Here is an 18,440-nt window from a genome sequence, read left to right on the forward strand (position 1 = left end):
GCAGAAGAATCAGTTACCACAAACTTTATTTAATGAGGTTGTTTTTAACTTGACATTCACCTTAACAGTTTCCATGTGTGTTTTTTTTTGGGTTTTTTTTTTTTTTTTTTGGTACAGTAAAATGGATGGGTAAATGCATGGGTAAAAATGGAATTAAAAAAAATTTACTTTCTGCTTGTTTTATGCTTTCCTTAGACTTTGTATAAATGTTGCAATCCTTGCTTTGTTACTTTTTTTTACAGTCTCTGAAAAAGGTTAGAAAAGATTCTGCGGTTCTCCCGATCTGCATTACAGTGTTTCTCTCCTATCTGCCCGAGGCTGGCCAGTATTCCAGTTTTTTTCTGTACTTGAGACAGGTAAATGTTGGTGTCTTCACATCTTAATAAGGATGTTTAAATAAGTATTGCCTGAGACTTGTCTCTTGTTGAAGACTTTTCTCAGAAACCTACTTTCTGGCAAAATACAGCTTTAAAACTGCAGGCAGGGTACTTTGCTAAGCAAAGAACTGAATAACACTTGACTCCCGATGATAAACCCTACAATAGCTTAAACATGTGTTAACCTTAAGCAGACCTTTGTTCCCATTCAGTGCAGCAGTTTCTGGGTCTTGAGGCGAGATCATGCCTTGTGAAGAGCTGTTGTGTTTATGGGAGGGAGAGAGAGCTCTAGTTTCGGGATACATGACTTCCTCTGTGTCCTATTTTAAGGCATTTTTTTTATTTCTATGGTTTTCTTGGCAAGCAGTCAAGGATTATTCTCGAAAGTGGACACTTCCTGTATGGATTTAGAGTATAAGCAGGGATCAGTGTTTTCTTTGAATAAGATATCTCTCTGCTAGTGATTGTCCTGGGTTGTGTTTGGCATTTGTTTTTTATGCATTTTCTACTTCTCTGCAGATTATAGGTTTTGGATCTGCCAGCATTGCAGCATTTATAGCTGTGGTAGGCATTTTGTCCATAATAGCTCAGGTAAGCTTTGTTCTTTACAGTGCTTTATTAACCAGTAGAAACAACGTTCAGGCAGACACTTCTTTAAGCTTGTCTATAAAATTTTTACATGCTCTAATGTGCCAGTGTATCTTGCACTCAATAAAGGTTATATTCATTATATATTACGTGTAAAATTCCTTCCTTTTATGAGCTTTTGTTAGAAACAAAATGAAACCAAAATTTGCTAACCTTGGATCAGTAAATTCACTGGAAATCTGACTTAAAGTTATTTAAATGATGCAGGAAGTTGGTTACTTAATACAAGGCTTTCTGAAAGGGAAATGTGTTATTTTAAGCAAAAGTCATGCTACTTGCAGCTATTCAATTAGCTCATCTTATCAAACTTGCATACAAACAATGCCAATATTGGCCTGGTCTGTCCAGAGTTACTTAAGCTGAGCTTGGAGCTGAGGTATGGTTGCTGTCATACAGCAAGTTGGTTTTTGAACAGGTCCTTTGGATCTTTTGAAAATCAGAGTTTTTATATGATCTTTGGTATCTTAATGGATACAGTCTATCTTCCTGTTGTGATAACAAGAAGAGGAATGGCACATGCAGCATGTTGTAACCTTGCTGCCATCTTTAGCAGAGTGAAGGTCTTACTGTTTTGATGTAAACAACACATTCATCAGTGTTTACCAGTTTTACTGGTGTCAGTTGTGGCCTTCGTTATCAATTCAAGTCATTATATTAATCCTTGGTTTGTGGTTTGTTCTGGTGCTGTTACTTGCACTGACATTTGCCAGTCATACTTTATGTGGATGGGTGTTTTTGTTAAAAATCTCTCAAATGGCTGCCCTTCTGGCTTACAATTTTCGGTGTTAAAATGGGGAAGCTCTATATATTTTTGAACTCTTTGAAGAGTGCAGCTTGTTGAAATAATCTTTGCTTCATAAATTTGTGTTGGCATGTTGGATATATCCAGAAAGAACTGAACACATGCAGATAGAATTATTGTGGTTTTGCTGTTTAGCATTCCAACTTGCTTTGTCTAAGAGTGAGAATCAAGAAAGTGAGGAAGAGAAACAAGACAAGAGAGGAAGTGTGCTCTTCTCTCAAGTCCTTCTGGTTCCCCTTCTCTGTCTTTTTACTGATGCATTGCTGAGTTTCTCATGTTAAATTAAAATGTGTGCTCCGTTAACTGAGTCAAGTTGTCCATATGGACTTGCTTTACTGGGAACAGACAGCTTCTTGCCATGCTGTTGTACCTGAATTGAGACCTCCTTCCCCCTCAGCAGTAACACTTGCAACAGATGAGAAACACTGTTCTTCCCTTAGGAATAGCTTCCATGGGTGAATCAAAAGGTCGTATCAGCGCTGTAAAGAGTCAGCAGAAAATACAGTTAGGAATTGGCCTTGGCCAGATTTCAGTGCATGTGATGAACTTGAGAAAGCAGCAGGATTTATTTCCTTGTTAGTTTTAGCTGTAAATTTGTATAATAATTCACCTGACCTAAAAAGTTTATTTTTTTTTCTGAGCTAACAGTCTTTTTTTCTTTACTTACTTTTCTTTACTTTTATCTTTTGTAGATATTGGTAAATTCAACTCATGTCCAGCCTCTACTGTCTTAACTTGGTACCAGCTTTATTTTATGGAGCTTTCTAGTATGTAATGAAGCAGGACTGTAGAGGTGGAAATGAAAGGCTGTTTACAGTAGAAATGGACACTGAGATCTAATATCCATAAAAAAGGCAATACATATACTTCTTGATGTCCTGAAGTAGAAACCCCTCTAGAGTTAAGAATATTTGTACATGATTATTGATATGACTCATCTGTGTTTTGGACTTAATACAAGGGAAATAAGAGCACAAATAGCATGAATTTTGTCACCAGTTGAAAGGTCTTCTGAATTACTTTGTGTAGCAGAAATTACTTTAACAATCTGACTTTTTAAAACAACTTTTGAGTGAACTGTTTTCTCTTGCAGACTGTGTTTCTCAGTATCTTGATGAGGTCTATAGGGAACAAAAACACAGTTCTCCTTGGCCTTGGCTTTCAGATCCTTCAGCTGGCTTGGTATGGTTTTGGATCTCAGTCTTGGTAAGTTCACATTTTCATAGGTACGTGCCTGTTAAGGAACAGAAAGTTTTTTTCCCCCAGAAATGCTACAATTTAATTCTGTTGTCCTGAGTATTTAAAAGTTCTGTGGACTAAGTGTTCTCATTTTCATTACACTACCAAAATTTGGTCTGTATTTTGCATATGTAGGAGTGATAGAATTTTCCATATATATGGTGTACTAACAGCCCTTTTGAAAAGGGAGTCTTTGCACCACTTTGGTTCACTGAGTGTTATATCTAAGAATGTGGTTAAAGCTTTTTTCTAAAAGCCAATTAGTAGCATGTTCTCTCTTGTCATTCCACTAGGTCCTGGACCTATTCTTTTTTCTGTTTTTCTAACGTGCCTTCTTTACTATAATTATATTTGGTCTTGGAAACTATCTAGAGCTTCTTTTGTAGGAGAAACTGTCTGTAAGTAAGGGCAACTAGAACCATAAGCTAGAACAGCTTCTTCTTTACCAAGTTTGTCCTGCTAACAGTGATGAATGCTGTTTCTTTATCAGAGCACTTCCTGTAAGTTATAGGAGCCTCACTGGGACACCCTGGGAAATTGTTTCTTTGTGCAGCATTTGGAGAGGGAAAGCTCACTTCACTCCCATTTCCCCTTTTTCTCTGTGTAATAGCTAGTGCAAAAGCAAATCAAGTAGCCTTCTGTTCTAATAAGTTCAGGATAATTCATGGGAGGGGAGCAGGAAGAGGGTTCTAACCAGATAATTTCCAGTCTTCAGGTATTTTAATAAGAGCATTTTGAAATAGCATTAATCTTTAAATAAGGATGCCTTTGTGGTCCTTTTGGGGTGTGGGGAGTAATTACAGTCTCATTTTTAATTCAAATTATGTGCTTAACACAGGATGATGTGGGCAGCAGGATCTATAGCAGCCATGTCAAGCATTACATTCCCAGCAATCAGTGCTCTGGTTTCACGAAATGCAGAGGCAGATCAGCAGGGTGAGTATTGAATGAATTCCTCTTTAGGCATCGTACAGCTTTTTCTGTCTAGAAAGCAGAAGAATTATCTAGGTGTACTTTCAGTTATCTTGGTGAGTAATATCTTTACTTGGTAGTAGTTGTGGAAGTCTGCCAAGCTATGTAGAGAGGAATTTTGCATTGCAAAGTACATAGTTCATGTCTGACCAGCTATTTTTTTAGCTTCCTTTAAAGGTACTACAAAACCAACAAAAATTTTTCTCTTTTTTTTTTCTTTCCTTTTTTATTAAAAGCAATGTTCTCTAAGTAGACAGTGAGGGTTACTGTAACAATATTGCCTTTTTAATAGAAACTAAAAGCACATTTTACCAGATTAAAATAAGTGTATGCAGGAAGCTTTATTCTTTATGGAAAAGTTGTCCCTATTTAATATAATACTTCGGATTTTCAAGGAATAAAAAAGGAAGCCAAAGTAACTAGTTGATCTGAGAAGACAGAAAATTTATTGATGTGAAGAGGAATGTACAGTCAGAAATAACTCCTCACTTAAAATAAAATAAAGTTGTCACTGGTGTATAATAACTAAATTTAGTGTTTTCTTAAAAAAATATCCTGTATATGTGCGTTGTAAGTATCAATCTTGCTTTAACATTGTACAACGTGAAGCTAGGTAAGTGCAGTTAGTATGAGTGGTACCAAGTAGGTGCTGTTCCAGGAGGCAGATTTCTGTTGAGTTTGAAAGGTGCAAAAGACAGTATTTACATGGATTTTTTTCAATTATTCCCCTCTCCCCCATTTTTTTTTTCTAATGGAGACATCTAGAAGCTTTTTGAAGACTTGTTTTCTGTTTGTATCAGGAAAGGAATAGTTCAGTTTAGCTGTCACAAGCCACTGAACCTTCATTTTACAGAGGGAACTGTTGTTAATAGCTCAGGCTTTCAGTGCTTCCAAGAGTGATGTTTTGCCACCTAGTGGCATGAAGATTTTAAACTTACATGTCAGCCTATGAAGTAAAAACTTGGATAGCTATCATTTTGGCATGTTTTCTGTGCTTCCATTTTACAAGTTACTGCCTTAAGAAGGCAGCAGATAACACAGAATATTAATATAGTAAAAAATAGCACTTTGTAGTATCTCAATATGTAAGATCATCAGAAAGGTTTTTGCAGCGTTGTCAAAATTGCTTAAGTTGAAACAGAAATACGCCTATAGCACTTTGATTAATCAAGCTTCTAAAACAATCCAGTGCAAAACTGCAGCCAGTCAAGTATTGTGAATTTACTGCCCTGAATAAGTTACGTGGTACTTAAATAAATCTTGGTCATGGTTTGTGCATATTTTGTCAGTCATGGTCCATAACAGGTAGATGCATTACTCTAAATTTCACTTGACAGTAAATTGAATGGGTACCACAGTTGAGCTCTGCTGTCATCATTGGAGGCTTTGGGTGAGGGTGGATGAGCTCTAATATAAAATAAAACCTGTACATAAATTTCATCTCTCTTATTGCTTCCAGTAGCCTACAAGTGACAGAACTGTGGTTATGCAGAGGATTATTTTAATCCAACAGAGTTGTCTTCAGTGTATTTCTTTAGATCTTGGAATATAGAAGTAATTATGAAATGAGCTTTTTTGGAACAGTTATTAGAATGCACTCAAAGCTCTTGGCTCTAAGTGTTTCTTTCTTGATTAAAAAAAATATAAAATCCTACTCCTTTTTTTTAAAACTCTGTAGGTGTTGTCCAAGGAATAATAACTGGAATAAGAGGACTGTGCAATGGCCTGGGACCAGCACTGTATGGCTTTATTTTCTTTCTCTTTCATGTGGAACTCAATGAGTTACTACCTGATCATACTTCTGGAAAAAAGGCAATGCAAGTTCCCAGTGACAAGGTAAGTTCAAAATTTGGTGTGCAGTTTGCAGCATATAACTCATGAGGGTAGGAATCTGTCTTTTCTGGTTGATTTAAAATCTTGGTATCTTATTCTTTAACTACTTAATTCTCACCTCTCAGCTTTATTAAACTGTTAAGATAGCTCATAATTTAAATCTGATAGTAAATATTTACATTTACAGTAGTAGCAGGAATGGTTTCAGTATTGTAACAGAATACTGTTACTTCTTTTGATGTAAAATGTAAAAAGAGTTGGAGTGAGGTTGTATCATTATAATTATCCACAGGAAGCCCTTACAAGCAAATACAGTCATGGGCTGTGTTTGGAGAGTGATAATAACACTTGGCAATGCAATGACCAAGGACTACTTTTCAAGGATTCTTACCCACAATACTGAAATATTCAAAAGCTTCTCAGATAAATTAGCAAATGAGGGTATTAATTTATGGAAGTTTCCTAAATATCTTTAAGTACTTGTGTGCATAGCACCTCTTGAAGATTTAAGTAATACCATTAATATGTTCTTTACATGTAGAGACCGTCAACTGAAAATTCAGGCCTCTGATTGTAACAGGAGTTGAAGGAAGGGAAATATCCTGTTACTGTATGCTTAACTGCAGCTACTTTCCTCCTTCATATTAGAGTGGCTTCCTACATTTCATTTGGTAGAGTAAAAGTAGACTGGTTTGACAAGTTTCATCTTCTGATTTTTATTTAATTGACTTGGATGCAGAAAGTTGTTTAAAAAAAAAGTGGATTGCTGACACTTCCTTTTGTAGAAGTTTGTCATCAAACTTGGCTGATTTAAAATTTGTCTTACAACCTTTCTGGTGTTTGTTTTTAATTGTGGTTATGAAATGTGGATAAATTGTGGTTTAAATTTTAAAGTAAACTGCATTGAAGCAGGAGAGAATAAGTCCAAATACCACATTATTGTACATGCCCACAGCCTTTCTCTGTGGTGAGAATGGTCTATAGTGCACAGCCTGCTGTTGCTTTCCTCACTCATGTATTAGTTTTTGGGGATGCTTGTTTCTTTGGATAACTTGATTCTAAAGTATGTCAACCATGGAAAAGTGAAGTTAAGAATCCATTGAGTATTTGTACTTCTGGATGTTGAAACCTTATTCTGCTAATCTTCAGAGAAGTCTCGCTGATTTAACAGGCATGTTGCCTGAAGTAAAAAGAAATTACAAAGAAGCATCAGTCAACATCTGTTTCATCTGCTGGGTAATCCTATTGTCAATTGGTAGTTTTGTGTGTTTCTGGTTTTTAGGTCAGTGTGGCAGATCGTGTGAGGAATTCACGGGTGTTGTAGGTGCAGAAAATTTGTGTTGCAATGCACATATGAACCTGTTTGCAAAAACTGCACAGTCACCATAAATACATTGCCCATGTAGCGGTGCAATTCATAATGCAGAACTCAATGTCTGAAGCTTCATGGAATTCTTTAATGTGCTTGTTTTGCCACAGAGAGCCATCGTTCCTGGTCCACCCTTCCTGGTTGGAGCGTGCATTGTTCTTCTGGCTTTCCTGGTCGCCTTATTCATTCCTGAGAACAGCAAAGCTAGCAGTACCAAAAAACACAGCAACAGCATTGGCAGCAGCCTGAGCAGCAACCCAGACCAAAGTAATGGAGAGGACATTGAACCATTGCTGCAAGATAGCAGTGTGTGAAGGCTGAACTTCTGAGGGGACTGTGGAACAAATTCACGCGCTGAATTGCAGCCCTGGGAGCTGGGTGGGAGGTACAGAGTGTCTGTGCTCTGAGGGGAAGGCAGCTGGGTACAGGAGAGAAGGTCACGTGCCATATGACACTTGAGGTCGATGTCATACTTGCAGGAGGGGTATTTTGGGATGGCAGGTCACAACTTGGTGTGATTCTACTCAGTATCGGACTGCAAACGCTGTGTCAAACTGTGGTGTTGGGTAGAAACCTGAACATGCAGAGACAATGGAATTTTTTTAACAGTTTGAATGTTCAATTCCCAAAGTTGCATCATAATGCAAAATAAATAGGTTTGAGCCAGAATAGTTTCTGCCACCACTATTAAAGTTGTGTTTTGCGTTTCTTATGCCTTTTGTCTGCATCTATGCCACATGTAGTCTTCATGGTATAGGAGGGACTGATCTCCATATAGTTCTGGTATCTGAAATAATGGTTATCAGTAGCATTTTCTAATATTACTTACTAACAAGAAGTCCAGTAGTTACCAGAAGGCAGTGATAAAACTGAGATGACAGAATTCTGAGTGTGTGTGATCACACATGACAATCGTTACCCATAAATGAGGATCATATGGAAGTCTTAAACCCACGTTCCAGAATACTCAGTTCTGAGCAGTTAAAGCAAATCCAGATGGCACCAGAGAGCCAGGTCACATTAATGCTTTACTTATAAAAAATAGGATTTTAATTTTAAAATGAGCAGTGTCAGAAAAACAGACACTCCTGACTTCTGAGTGGGAGCCAGAGTGGTTTACGTTGAGAAATATGTGTATTTATTGCATTTTGTCACTTTATCTGCCATATGAAGTAATCTTTCTTATTAATTCATTTCACCCCTGCCTTAACTGCTACTTAGGGTTCAGTTATTAATCATATTTAGCCTTCATATAACTGTCTTACCTGCTGAATATCATGGATATATTCATATCAAATTTCCTTTCTAAATGATGCTTTAAAGGAGTTATGGATGGCTACAAATATGCTAATTTTTAGAGACATTTTATGAAGAATACACAGATTTATATGAATTTTGCTGCAGTGTAAATGGACTATTAAACCCAACTTTAATGAAGTACTCCTGTGAATGTTTTATATGTATGCAATATATGTAGATATTTCTAAGGAGTTTCAAATTTTTACACATGAGGTGCTGTGTAGATCATGTATTTATAAATGTAATGAGGGTACAGACAGATATACAGTTTTTTAAAAGGATTGTGTATTGACTGGACAAATTTTAAAAAATATATATTTTGAAACTTGTTCCACATTGAGCACAGATAACAAACCTTTTGTACTATGTGGTTTGGTTTTTTAAGTTAATAAGCTTCTTAATGCATAATAAATCTACATTTTAAGCTTTCTAGGTTTCATAAGTGCGTGTTCTTCCAAGTTCACCGTTGTACCTTCGCTGCTTCAGAACAGAAGTGGGTTAATGCTGGTGCTGGGTGATAGTACCTGAGTTCCTGCTCTTTTGTGTTGTGTCTGTGTCATCAAGCCTGGTGAAAAGTGTGCTTTCCTTAGAAGTTCCTTTGATGTCTGACATGGTGTCCACTGGGGTAGAGAGGTGGAAAGAGTTAAAGGAAGTCAGTTAAACAAAACCAAGAGTAATTTCTGATCCGAACTACTATTCAGTGCTACTGAATCAAGATGCTTTTTCTGATAAGGCTTAGGTGTGTTTATGGTTTTGTTTGGGGTTGGTTTTTTTTTGTTTTTGTTTTGGTTTTGGTTTTGTTTTTTTAATTTCTTGGAGTTCAAGCCTGGGCTTTTATGCTGGATATTTTATTTTTGCTGCAGGGCAGACTGCAGTTTGGTACGTTTTGCATGATCCCAGTACAGAGTGTCTTAAACTTGATATGGAACTTAAGAGATCATACAGTATGTTAATGTTAAAAGTAGCAGGTGTCAAAATTAACGCTGCTAATAGTATTCCAGCAGTGGATCACATTTTCAGAGTAGAATCTCAGAGTCACAGAGTGGTTGGAGGCACCTTTAAAGGTCATGGAACAGGGACATCTTTCACTAGCGCAGGTTGCTCAAAGCCACCCTGTCCACCTGCCCCTGAACACTTCAAGGGATGGACCATCCACAACTTCCCTGGGCAACCTCTTACCACCTTTAAAATGAAATTTTTCTTCCTTATGTCCAATCTAAACTTACCCTTTTTGGTTCAAAACTGTTCCCCTTTGTCCTGTCACTACGTGCCCTGGTGAAATGCCTCCTCCTTTCTTACAAGCCCTCTTTATATATTGGAGGGTTCACCCAGTGTGCTAACAGAGCACATGATAAAGGTGAAAAAAAAAGTGAACTACAGATTAGATAGACAATTAAACCATATTTTTATTAGTGGTACAAAATATTTTGCTGTTCTCAGTAAAAAATTAATAAATAAGTGATGCTCTGGAATAACACTTCATTATTTTTGGAAATTTTGGTTTGACACTGTGGTACAGAGATTCAAAGATTTGATTCTATGTTCAGTTTATTTTGATACTTGATTTTAATGTCTGTCACTATTGAGAAAGATACCTCACAAAGATATATAGATCCAAATGGGAGAAGTGTGTTGCTAACTGTGCCCACTAAGTCAGGATGCTCGTTTTTCAATCCTGTCCTCTAGCTTTGCAAAGGTCTGTGTTAATATTCAGCTAATGTTTCCATCTTCCATCTTCAGTCAGTTGTTCTTGCAAACTAACTAAAGGTCTTGAATTTTTGTGTCATTAACAAATGGATTGGAAACCCACTAAAACTCTTCCTTTGGAAGATTTTTTTTTTTTCCCAACAGGTTAGGAAGTTACTTTCCCAGTTCAAGTTGTACAGAGATTTTATGGGTGACACCTTTACTTACGCCTCTTTTTGCAACAAAGTTGCACGACGAGGGAAACATTTTCAAACCTGTTTTCAAAATGCGCCCTCCGTGCAACAGCTTTCTTTTAAAAGGAAAAATTTTCTTTCTCATTGTTAAAACGTCATCTTTATCTTGAAGAGACATGTGAAATGATTTCATTTTTCCAAAATATTAGCGTAGTACTGACAGGCCCTTTTCATCAGAGAAAAGGTCAGGAAATTTGGAACAATTACTTGTCTTTCTGTGAAAGAAAAATGTGAGTTTGACAGCATTTTTAAGCACTTTGCCATGATATAACCAGTGAACCTCTGAGGTACAAAAGACATTCATGATGACTCCCAGCCTGTTTCCAAAGTATTTCAAGGATTCCAAGATTAAAAGGTCTTGTTGTTACAAAATTAACCACATTGATGACATCCTGTAGCAGTTTTTGCGCTTCTGGCTCCAATTTATTTGCTGCACTGGCTTGTCCATGAGACATCCAGTGACTGAATTTCACTATTACTGTAACCTTCTCCCGTGCTCCTTTTTTTTTTAAATTCCATTCAAAGCAGCCACTTCATCAGTGATTACACTTGTACATTTTTTCATAATTTTTAATAAATGGTTTGCTTTTTAGAAGCTGTCTTTCCCATAACATCTTTTCTTTAGTGATTAACAAAATCACTCTTTATGTGCTTCATCATTTAAAAAACTGAGACAGGTTAGGAACACCTGTAGTTTCAAGCCTCCCACAACCCATAACTTGTTCTCATATTTTTTCTTCAAACCTTCAGCAGTGTTTTCTGTGAAATTTTGTAAGCACCGGGTTGAGCATCACATGACTTTTAAACATCACTGATAAAACTTGTAAAGATTTGTCTTCATATCCTGGATGACTGATTTTTAAATGCCCTGCTAATCCTTATGTCTTCTTAACGGCACAACGTATGCTCAGGTGGAGGTTCATTGTTAGCAATAGTGCTAGTGTAGATGTTTTATCAGTATTACCTTCAATCTGCAGGGCTGGGCTTTTTGTGAGGGTTAGTTTAGTTTCGACTAGGTAATACAATCCGTGGACCACTTAAGTGGGCACATGTAGATGTCAGTATGTCACAATGCACTGAAAGTGAAAGAGCAAGTGGGGATGTCACTGTCAACCCCCCTCTGTGTTGTGAAGCACCCAAAGACCCCAAGGATACCTTGTGTACTGCCTACATCTGGTGCACAGACCAAATGAGAGTGCCAGTGTCAAGGCATGGTAAATATTAGTAAAGTTTGATACCTTTCTTACTGTTTTTAGATTAAAAATAAACAGTAGTTCTGATATTTTCTTCGTGTACCCCAGTGGATTGCCTTGGTATTATGGTAACTTAAAGCTGGATGGATTGGATTTTGCAAAGTTGTGTGGGGTAGCACGTGCTAAATCAATGCTCTGTGAAATGCCCTTTAAGTTGCCCTTTAAACTTTTGCTAAGTTCCTTTATTTTCTAAAGTTTACCAGTAAAAGTGTGTTATTTGACCTCCTGAGAAACATGTGCACTTCATCTGCCACGCACTCTCTCAAGGTCTGAAAAGAACTGAAGGCCCTTTCAGTAAATCTGTTGGGCAGACTTTTGGAGGCTTTTATACTTTTAACGTAAAACCCGTTCTGTGAGCTCACAGTGTGAGCCTGGAGTCTTACCCCAGTGCTCCAGAGCATGTTTTATTGTAATGTAAGAACATGCAGTAATTACATTTAAGGCAGTGCCTCACTTCCTCAGGATGATTAAGGGCTTGCTTCTCTAGGGCAGCTGCTGGTCTCCATTTGTGCTGAGATGTGCTTCTGATCCAGAGAAACAAAGGCCTAGTTCTGATGCAATTTACCTTTTTTTTTTAATTATTATTTTTTTTTATTTTTTTTTAATTATTTTTATTTTTTTTTCAGGAGAAATCAAGGATAGTCTTACTCCCCCAAAAGTAGGGCAAGAGAGGAGGGATAACAGTTGAAAGATCCGGAAAATAATACTTAGGAAACTTGCTTCCTTTTCCGCTGTTGTCAGAGATTTTGCTCTGCTGTGTACATGCATTTATCACAAAAATATGATGTTACTGTACTCTGATTATAACATACTAGAAGATTATAATAAGTCCTATGATAAATAAACCTATTATTTAGGTTGGACAAGTGTGTTAACCAATCCGTTATGTATACTGGCATTAAGATTTCTTTTACCAAGAAGAGAATTTGATTTTAAAAGTTTTTTAAAAAATTCTGCAAAAACTTTCAAGTTATGGTCCAAAAGCTCTCACTTACAGGATCTTCCAAGCTCAGTTGGCTACACTTAGGCAATTCCTGGTCAATCTTAAAAATGCTGGGAACGAAGAAGAGTAGATAAGCAGAATAGCCTAATTTTTATAGGACCGAGGAAAATGAGCATGATTTCTAGTCCTCTGTTTAGTGGCATGCTGTCTCACGTGTTGCATTTCTGGGGTGTGGTGGTGAGATTAAGCGTAGAAGGTAGTCTTGAGTCCCACGTGTTTAAAGATAGAAATTAAATCAGTTTTTTATTTTCGAGGCAATTTCTCTTGAATAAGCGTTGCAGAAAAGAAGGTACTATTTGTCTTCTTTCATTACTGTTAGTCTTGCTCTGTTTCCCAAAAGAACACTGCAATGGAAGGATGGAAGATGGTGGGCAAGGTTCAAGATACACTCCCAGGCCTAGCATTGCTACTCTGCTGCCCTTGCAGCCTGTCTGGTTTGTGTTGGTATAAAGATGCCTTTATGTATCACATTTTCAGCACTAGCACCTTAGAGTGAGTGTGTTAAAATCCTTCCTTAATTTGAAAGTAAGTGCTGGATCACTTGCTGAATCCCTGAGAAGTGTAGAACTGTTTAATGTAAGTGCAGTGGGGCTGCATTAGGTGTTAGCAATTTAAAAGTCAGAATATTTTTTATAGCCCTTGTTTTTATTGGCAGGAAACAACGGGCACTTCTGATTGCATACTCCAATGAGAATTTAGGCTTATGGATCTCAGAAAGTTACTCGTATCTGAAATGTCCCTTAACTGCTGCCTGATGTATCCCTTAATGTTTATGTATCAATATAATTGTGTGAGAAACAGGCTGTAAAGAAAACCATGCTGCTAACTCTGCACCATCTGAACTAAGGCAAAAAGCTGCTCAGCAGGACCTTGTCTAATGACGATGCAGTAAAAAGTGATGGCAAACAACAGGCAAGCAACATCAGCCATGACAAATGACTTTTCTACACATGTGGAAAGTGTTGTTCTTGAAAACTTTGCTGTGGCTGTATTTTGTGTGGAAAATTTGTCTTATAGGTTTACAGGCAACCATTTTTCTTTCCCTTCTTCTCCTCCCAGTTTTGATGAAGAGTATTTTTAAGCGTATTTTACACTTTGCAGCAAAATACTGCAGCCTTTTCCGAAAGTGACTGTAAGACCCCAGCCATGGAGCCACAAGCTCAAGCAGGAATTTTACTTTTAAAAATGTACAAGATGCCAAAAGTTCGCCCACCAAACCTTTGCAGAGCCTTCGGTTCTTTGACGCCTTGGAACAGCGTCGAGAGAGAACGCTGCACACGTGTTCTCAGGGGATGCTTTTACTGATGAAATATGACAGAGAATAAGGATCTTGGGAAAAGCTTAAAAGGGTAACATACAATAAATACAAAGCACTTCACAAAGCACTGGCACGGCACATGCTAACCCACACAACTTAGCAAAACCCAACCACTGGTTGTGAGCTACCCACGATATTAAGTAGAGAGTAAAGAAAGAAAGAGATTAGGAGAAGAAGGAGGAGTAGAGATAGAGAACAAGAGAGAGTAAGAAGAGAGGAGAATAAGAGGAAAAATAGATTATCTAATAGCTACCACCAAAGAGTCCTGTGGAAATCCAGCTTTGCATGGTAGAGGTAGGTCCTAGGAAAGAGAGAGTGAGCCTACAGAGGCTCACAGTGATGAGTCCTCTTTTGTTGGAGAAACTTAATCACATATGGAGGTGTCTATGGCACACAGATAAAGCTTTTGACAACTTGATGTCTTTTCTCAGAGAGGTGATTCAAACATCCTCTGAAAATCAGTGAAAGAGAAAAAAAAATGACAAAATTGTTCTAGTAACAGACTGAAGTGTTAAACACTGAAGGAAAATGAAACATACAGGTCTAAGCATCCTTTCATGTTGCCTAAAGCCCAAAGCAGTTTTTTTTCCTTGCTGTCTTACTTCTTTACGACTGCATAATAAACAAAAGGTATTTTTTCATCCTTGGCATAATCTGTAACTGGCTTATAAGTAGCTGAAACATCAAACCTCTGCAGGCTTGTCCAGCTGTCTAGCCCATACTCATTGTGCTCGTGATTAAATGCATTGGGAGTTTTAATTCAATACAGGTAGTGGTTCCAGAAAGTTTGAAACATACATTTGAGTAGAATAGCAGAATATTTTAAATATTTATACGTATTTAAAGATACGTATAAAAGGTGTACATTTTATATTTTTGTTAACACTGTGACAGAAATAAAACTGAAAAAAAAGATTGAGAAATATAAATATTCACTAGGCTATGCCACTTTGAGCCAATTGCATTCTGCATATCCTTGTCAGGCACATGTTTTGACCTCAGGGAGAGGTTGCAGGTCTCTGTGCAGTCCTTGGAGGAAAAAGAGCTGATAATTTGTGACTTTAACTGAGTGGTTAAGGGTTTAATCTTCCTTGACAACGGATTTCCATTTTTCCTCAAGAAGCAAGCTTTCCCTGCCAGTGAGTTAGCTTTCATTTTTCAAACATGAAGGCACATTTGGGAAAATGCCTCAGGAAATACAGATCACTGGAACCAAGCAATCCAAAATGAATCCAGATTTTTCTTTTATTTTTTTTACTGCAAATCACATGAGAACAGAAGATGTGGCAAGACAAAGTGAAGAATTCAAATTTTTAGCGTTTTAGAATAATTCTGAAATTATTTATCTCTGTGTGTGAAATGCAGCAGCAGCACCACAGCTGCCCTTCTTGAAGGTTGAAAGGAAAGAAAAATGCGATAAAGGTCAGGCCTTTAGACAGCCTATTATGAGCAAAACACTTTCCTGGGGTAGAGCCTCACCCGGAGTGGGCTGGTGCCACCTTGACATTACAGCATCTGTCAAAAGGAAAAACAACTCATGACTCCAGGTAATAACTGAAGGTAGTAAAAACAACTCATTTGCCCTATTTCTTCCATCTCTAGGGGGGAAAAAAACCCCATCAAGCTACTGTGTAGCAATAATATTAAAAGTTCTGCACAGTTGCCTCAAGCAGCTGGTTGATGTCTTGGTCTTTTATTTTATTACAAAATACACAAAAGTAAAAGCTTATCTCTAAGTTTGTGGAAGGAGCCCAGGGCAAATATATTTGAATTTATTTGCTTTTATTCAGCATTAAACATAGTAATATTTGGAGAATGGACAATAAAAATGGAACAGGAAAGATACCATGTATGCTTTTTGAAGTAATTTTTTAAAATTTTCTTTTAAATTAGGGTGTTTATTTTTCCTTAATTGCAAAGACTCCAAACTCAACCTAGGAGTTTCAGCTTGTGCTGTTATATTTCTAACACATTTACCAGAATTGCTGACCCACCTAAGGTACAAGGTAAGGTTATTAAAAGTGCATTTGAGATAGCATGGTATTACTGAAGACAGAGATAGAAAGAAAACAGCGTGATTTTATTAACTAACTGAATTTTCAAACCTCATAAAAACCTCATGAGGTGAGCAAGCTTTATCTGGATAAAGCTACACTGAGGATTAGTACTGGTGGCAAAAACTTTCATTAATATAATTTTGTTATAAAGTGTTCCACATGCAGCAAGACCCAGCTTTGAAATGAAATATTTTTTGACATTCTGTTGATCAAGGATTTTGGCCAGGGTTATATCTGAGGTGCCCCTAGGTTTTTGAATTTAATCCCATGAATCAAAAGCTAGCAGGAAAATCTGCACATTAAACTCGTTCTCTGAAAACTGAGGAACTTGACCTTCAAGGAAGAGAATTCAGCCCCATCTCACAGGTCCGTTTTCCTGTCGTATCCTGCTTGCCACTTTTCCAGCATTCATTCTTTGCCTCAGAGGAAAACTTACAGCATCAGGTGCCTTGTTTTTACAGCTGGAAGACTCCAACTGTTGTGGTCTCAGGTGTCCGTTTTGCAACCGATTCCAGTCGGATACACTTCCTTAACCCCAGTGCTGTAAAAATGCCTTTTATTTATTTCTTCACGCTCCAATATTGTTTTCTACCTGAGCTGACAATTCTTTTCTGCCCCTGCGACTCCTGAGGAGTCTTTTTGCAGTAGTTGGTACGTGATATTTAGCAGCAAATAACCGTGCTTGAGTTGGAGTGCTCAGGAGCCTGAAGAACACTGATTCAGAGATTTCTGGTGTGGCTTTTGTCCTGCTCAAGAAAAAGACCCAGAAGTCTAAGGAAAGGGTGACACAGCAGTCCTCTTTAGAGCACTGTATGTGCTGGTCACTTAAGACTTAACTGCATAGTTTATTTACTGCCTAAGTTGCAGGTGATTAATCCCATTGGCAGCAGGGACTGAGAGTGCCTGACACTGCTAGTTGCAACTGTCCAGTAGTAAAAAACTGCTAGTAGTAAAAAATCTCGGAAAATCTTGACTTTTGTTTTCACAAAGCTTCTTAAGCTTTCATGTCATGGCCTCAGGAGTACTTTAAGGTACAGGTGTCCTTGTAAAAAAGATAGTACCACTTTACTCCTAAGTGGAATTAGTCATAGAAGAAAATCTTAGCTGAGGAAGTAGTACATCCATTCACAAACCCCAGAGTGTTGTTTGAGTTAGAAAGTGCCTTAAGGCACTGAGCTTCAAAAGCTTGGGTAAGACATCATACACACACCTTGGATGTCAGTCCGAGACCTTGTCAGCTCTTTTAGAAAATACAACACTTGCATTATGTCAAAAGGGTATTGAACTATCTGATAAAATTATATCTGGCATCAACCTTACACTCAAAGGACCACAAAGAGCTTTACCAACTCGAAGAAAACTGTATTTCTAATGCTCCATAAGATAAGCCCCAGTACAGACAGATTGAGGGAATGAAGAGTCCTTGTTGGCTCTTTGAAAGCTCTAGCTGCGAAAGCTGAGAGCAGTTTCATTAGTGCATTCTGTGGATAGATTAAAAATCCTCATCTAGTCATGCACAATCCCGTGTAGTCTGTTGTTCAAGTCTGGCAGAAGTTTTAGTAAGCTTGAATACTTGTCTCCTGTTTGTTCATGTACAGATTAACCTGGATTTCACTGAACTGAAAAAGAAATCTAATTTATTAATTTTCCAAAAAAAAAATAAATCACCCTCTATGCGGTAGAAACGTGTTTGCCGATGCAGATGATGGAAAGTAGGACACACCCCTGTTTTATAATTAAACATGGCAAATAACGAGATACCTTTGGCGAGAATCGACTGTTGTGTTAAATGAACTTGCAAGTGAATGTAGTCAAACACTGGAGGAGTCGTGCCTCTGTGAGGTTAGATGGCTAAATTGTTGAAAAATAAATGGAAGCAAATGAAGATAATTGATCTAAAAAAATATAGAGAGAGGTTTGTACAAAGAATATTAAGACTGGTGTGACTGAAATTTTAACAGAAGAGTATGTCAGAGGCATAGAAACAGCCAGAGAAGGGTATGGTATTTGTTAATTGCTACAGAATGCCGTACATAGTTTCATTCATATGATTTGCCAGCAAGAAGGAAACACTTGAAATATTAATGCCATCAAGGTGAGAGATCTGGAGCCATTAAATACTCATGTGGGAAATCTAAAGAACCACAAGTCTTGGGCATTCTGCTCGGGGTTTACAAGTGGTGAAGCAAGTTAGGGAGGTGAGAGATCCCAAGCAGTGTCCACATCAGAGGATTATATTAACCACACGTGCCAGTTAGTGTATGGCAATCAACCCAAAAGAAATCGAGATATGTGAGAGTTGAGTCGGCAGGAGTGCTTGTCCTCCATGG

At 37.6% G+C, this 18,440-nt stretch overlaps 1 protein-coding gene across 2 annotated transcripts in view; it reads left to right on the forward strand.

Moving 5' to 3' along the window:
• The window catches only part of LOC116780881 (hippocampus abundant transcript-like protein 1), a 28,352-nt gene extending 20,400 nt beyond the window's left edge, over positions 1–7,952 (forward strand). For both annotated transcript variants that reach the window (XM_032676247.1, XM_032676248.1), the window contains exons 7-12: positions 243–356; positions 897–968; positions 2,921–3,033; positions 3,905–4,002; positions 5,717–5,874; positions 7,351–7,952. In XM_032676247.1, the coding sequence (XP_032532138.1) occupies positions 243–356; positions 897–968; positions 2,921–3,033; positions 3,905–4,002; positions 5,717–5,874; positions 7,351–7,554 (759 nt within the window). In that variant the 3' untranslated portion in view covers positions 7,555–7,952. The remainder of the gene's footprint in view (positions 1–242; positions 357–896; positions 969–2,920; positions 3,034–3,904; positions 4,003–5,716; positions 5,875–7,350) is intronic.
• The last annotated feature ends 10,488 nt before the right edge of the window (positions 7,953–18,440 follow it).

The sequence above is a fragment of the Chiroxiphia lanceolata genome, chromosome Z, assembly GCF_009829145.1.
Source record: "Chiroxiphia lanceolata isolate bChiLan1 chromosome Z, bChiLan1.pri, whole genome shotgun sequence".
NCBI classification, from domain to species: Eukaryota; Metazoa; Chordata; class Aves; order Passeriformes; family Pipridae; genus Chiroxiphia; species Chiroxiphia lanceolata.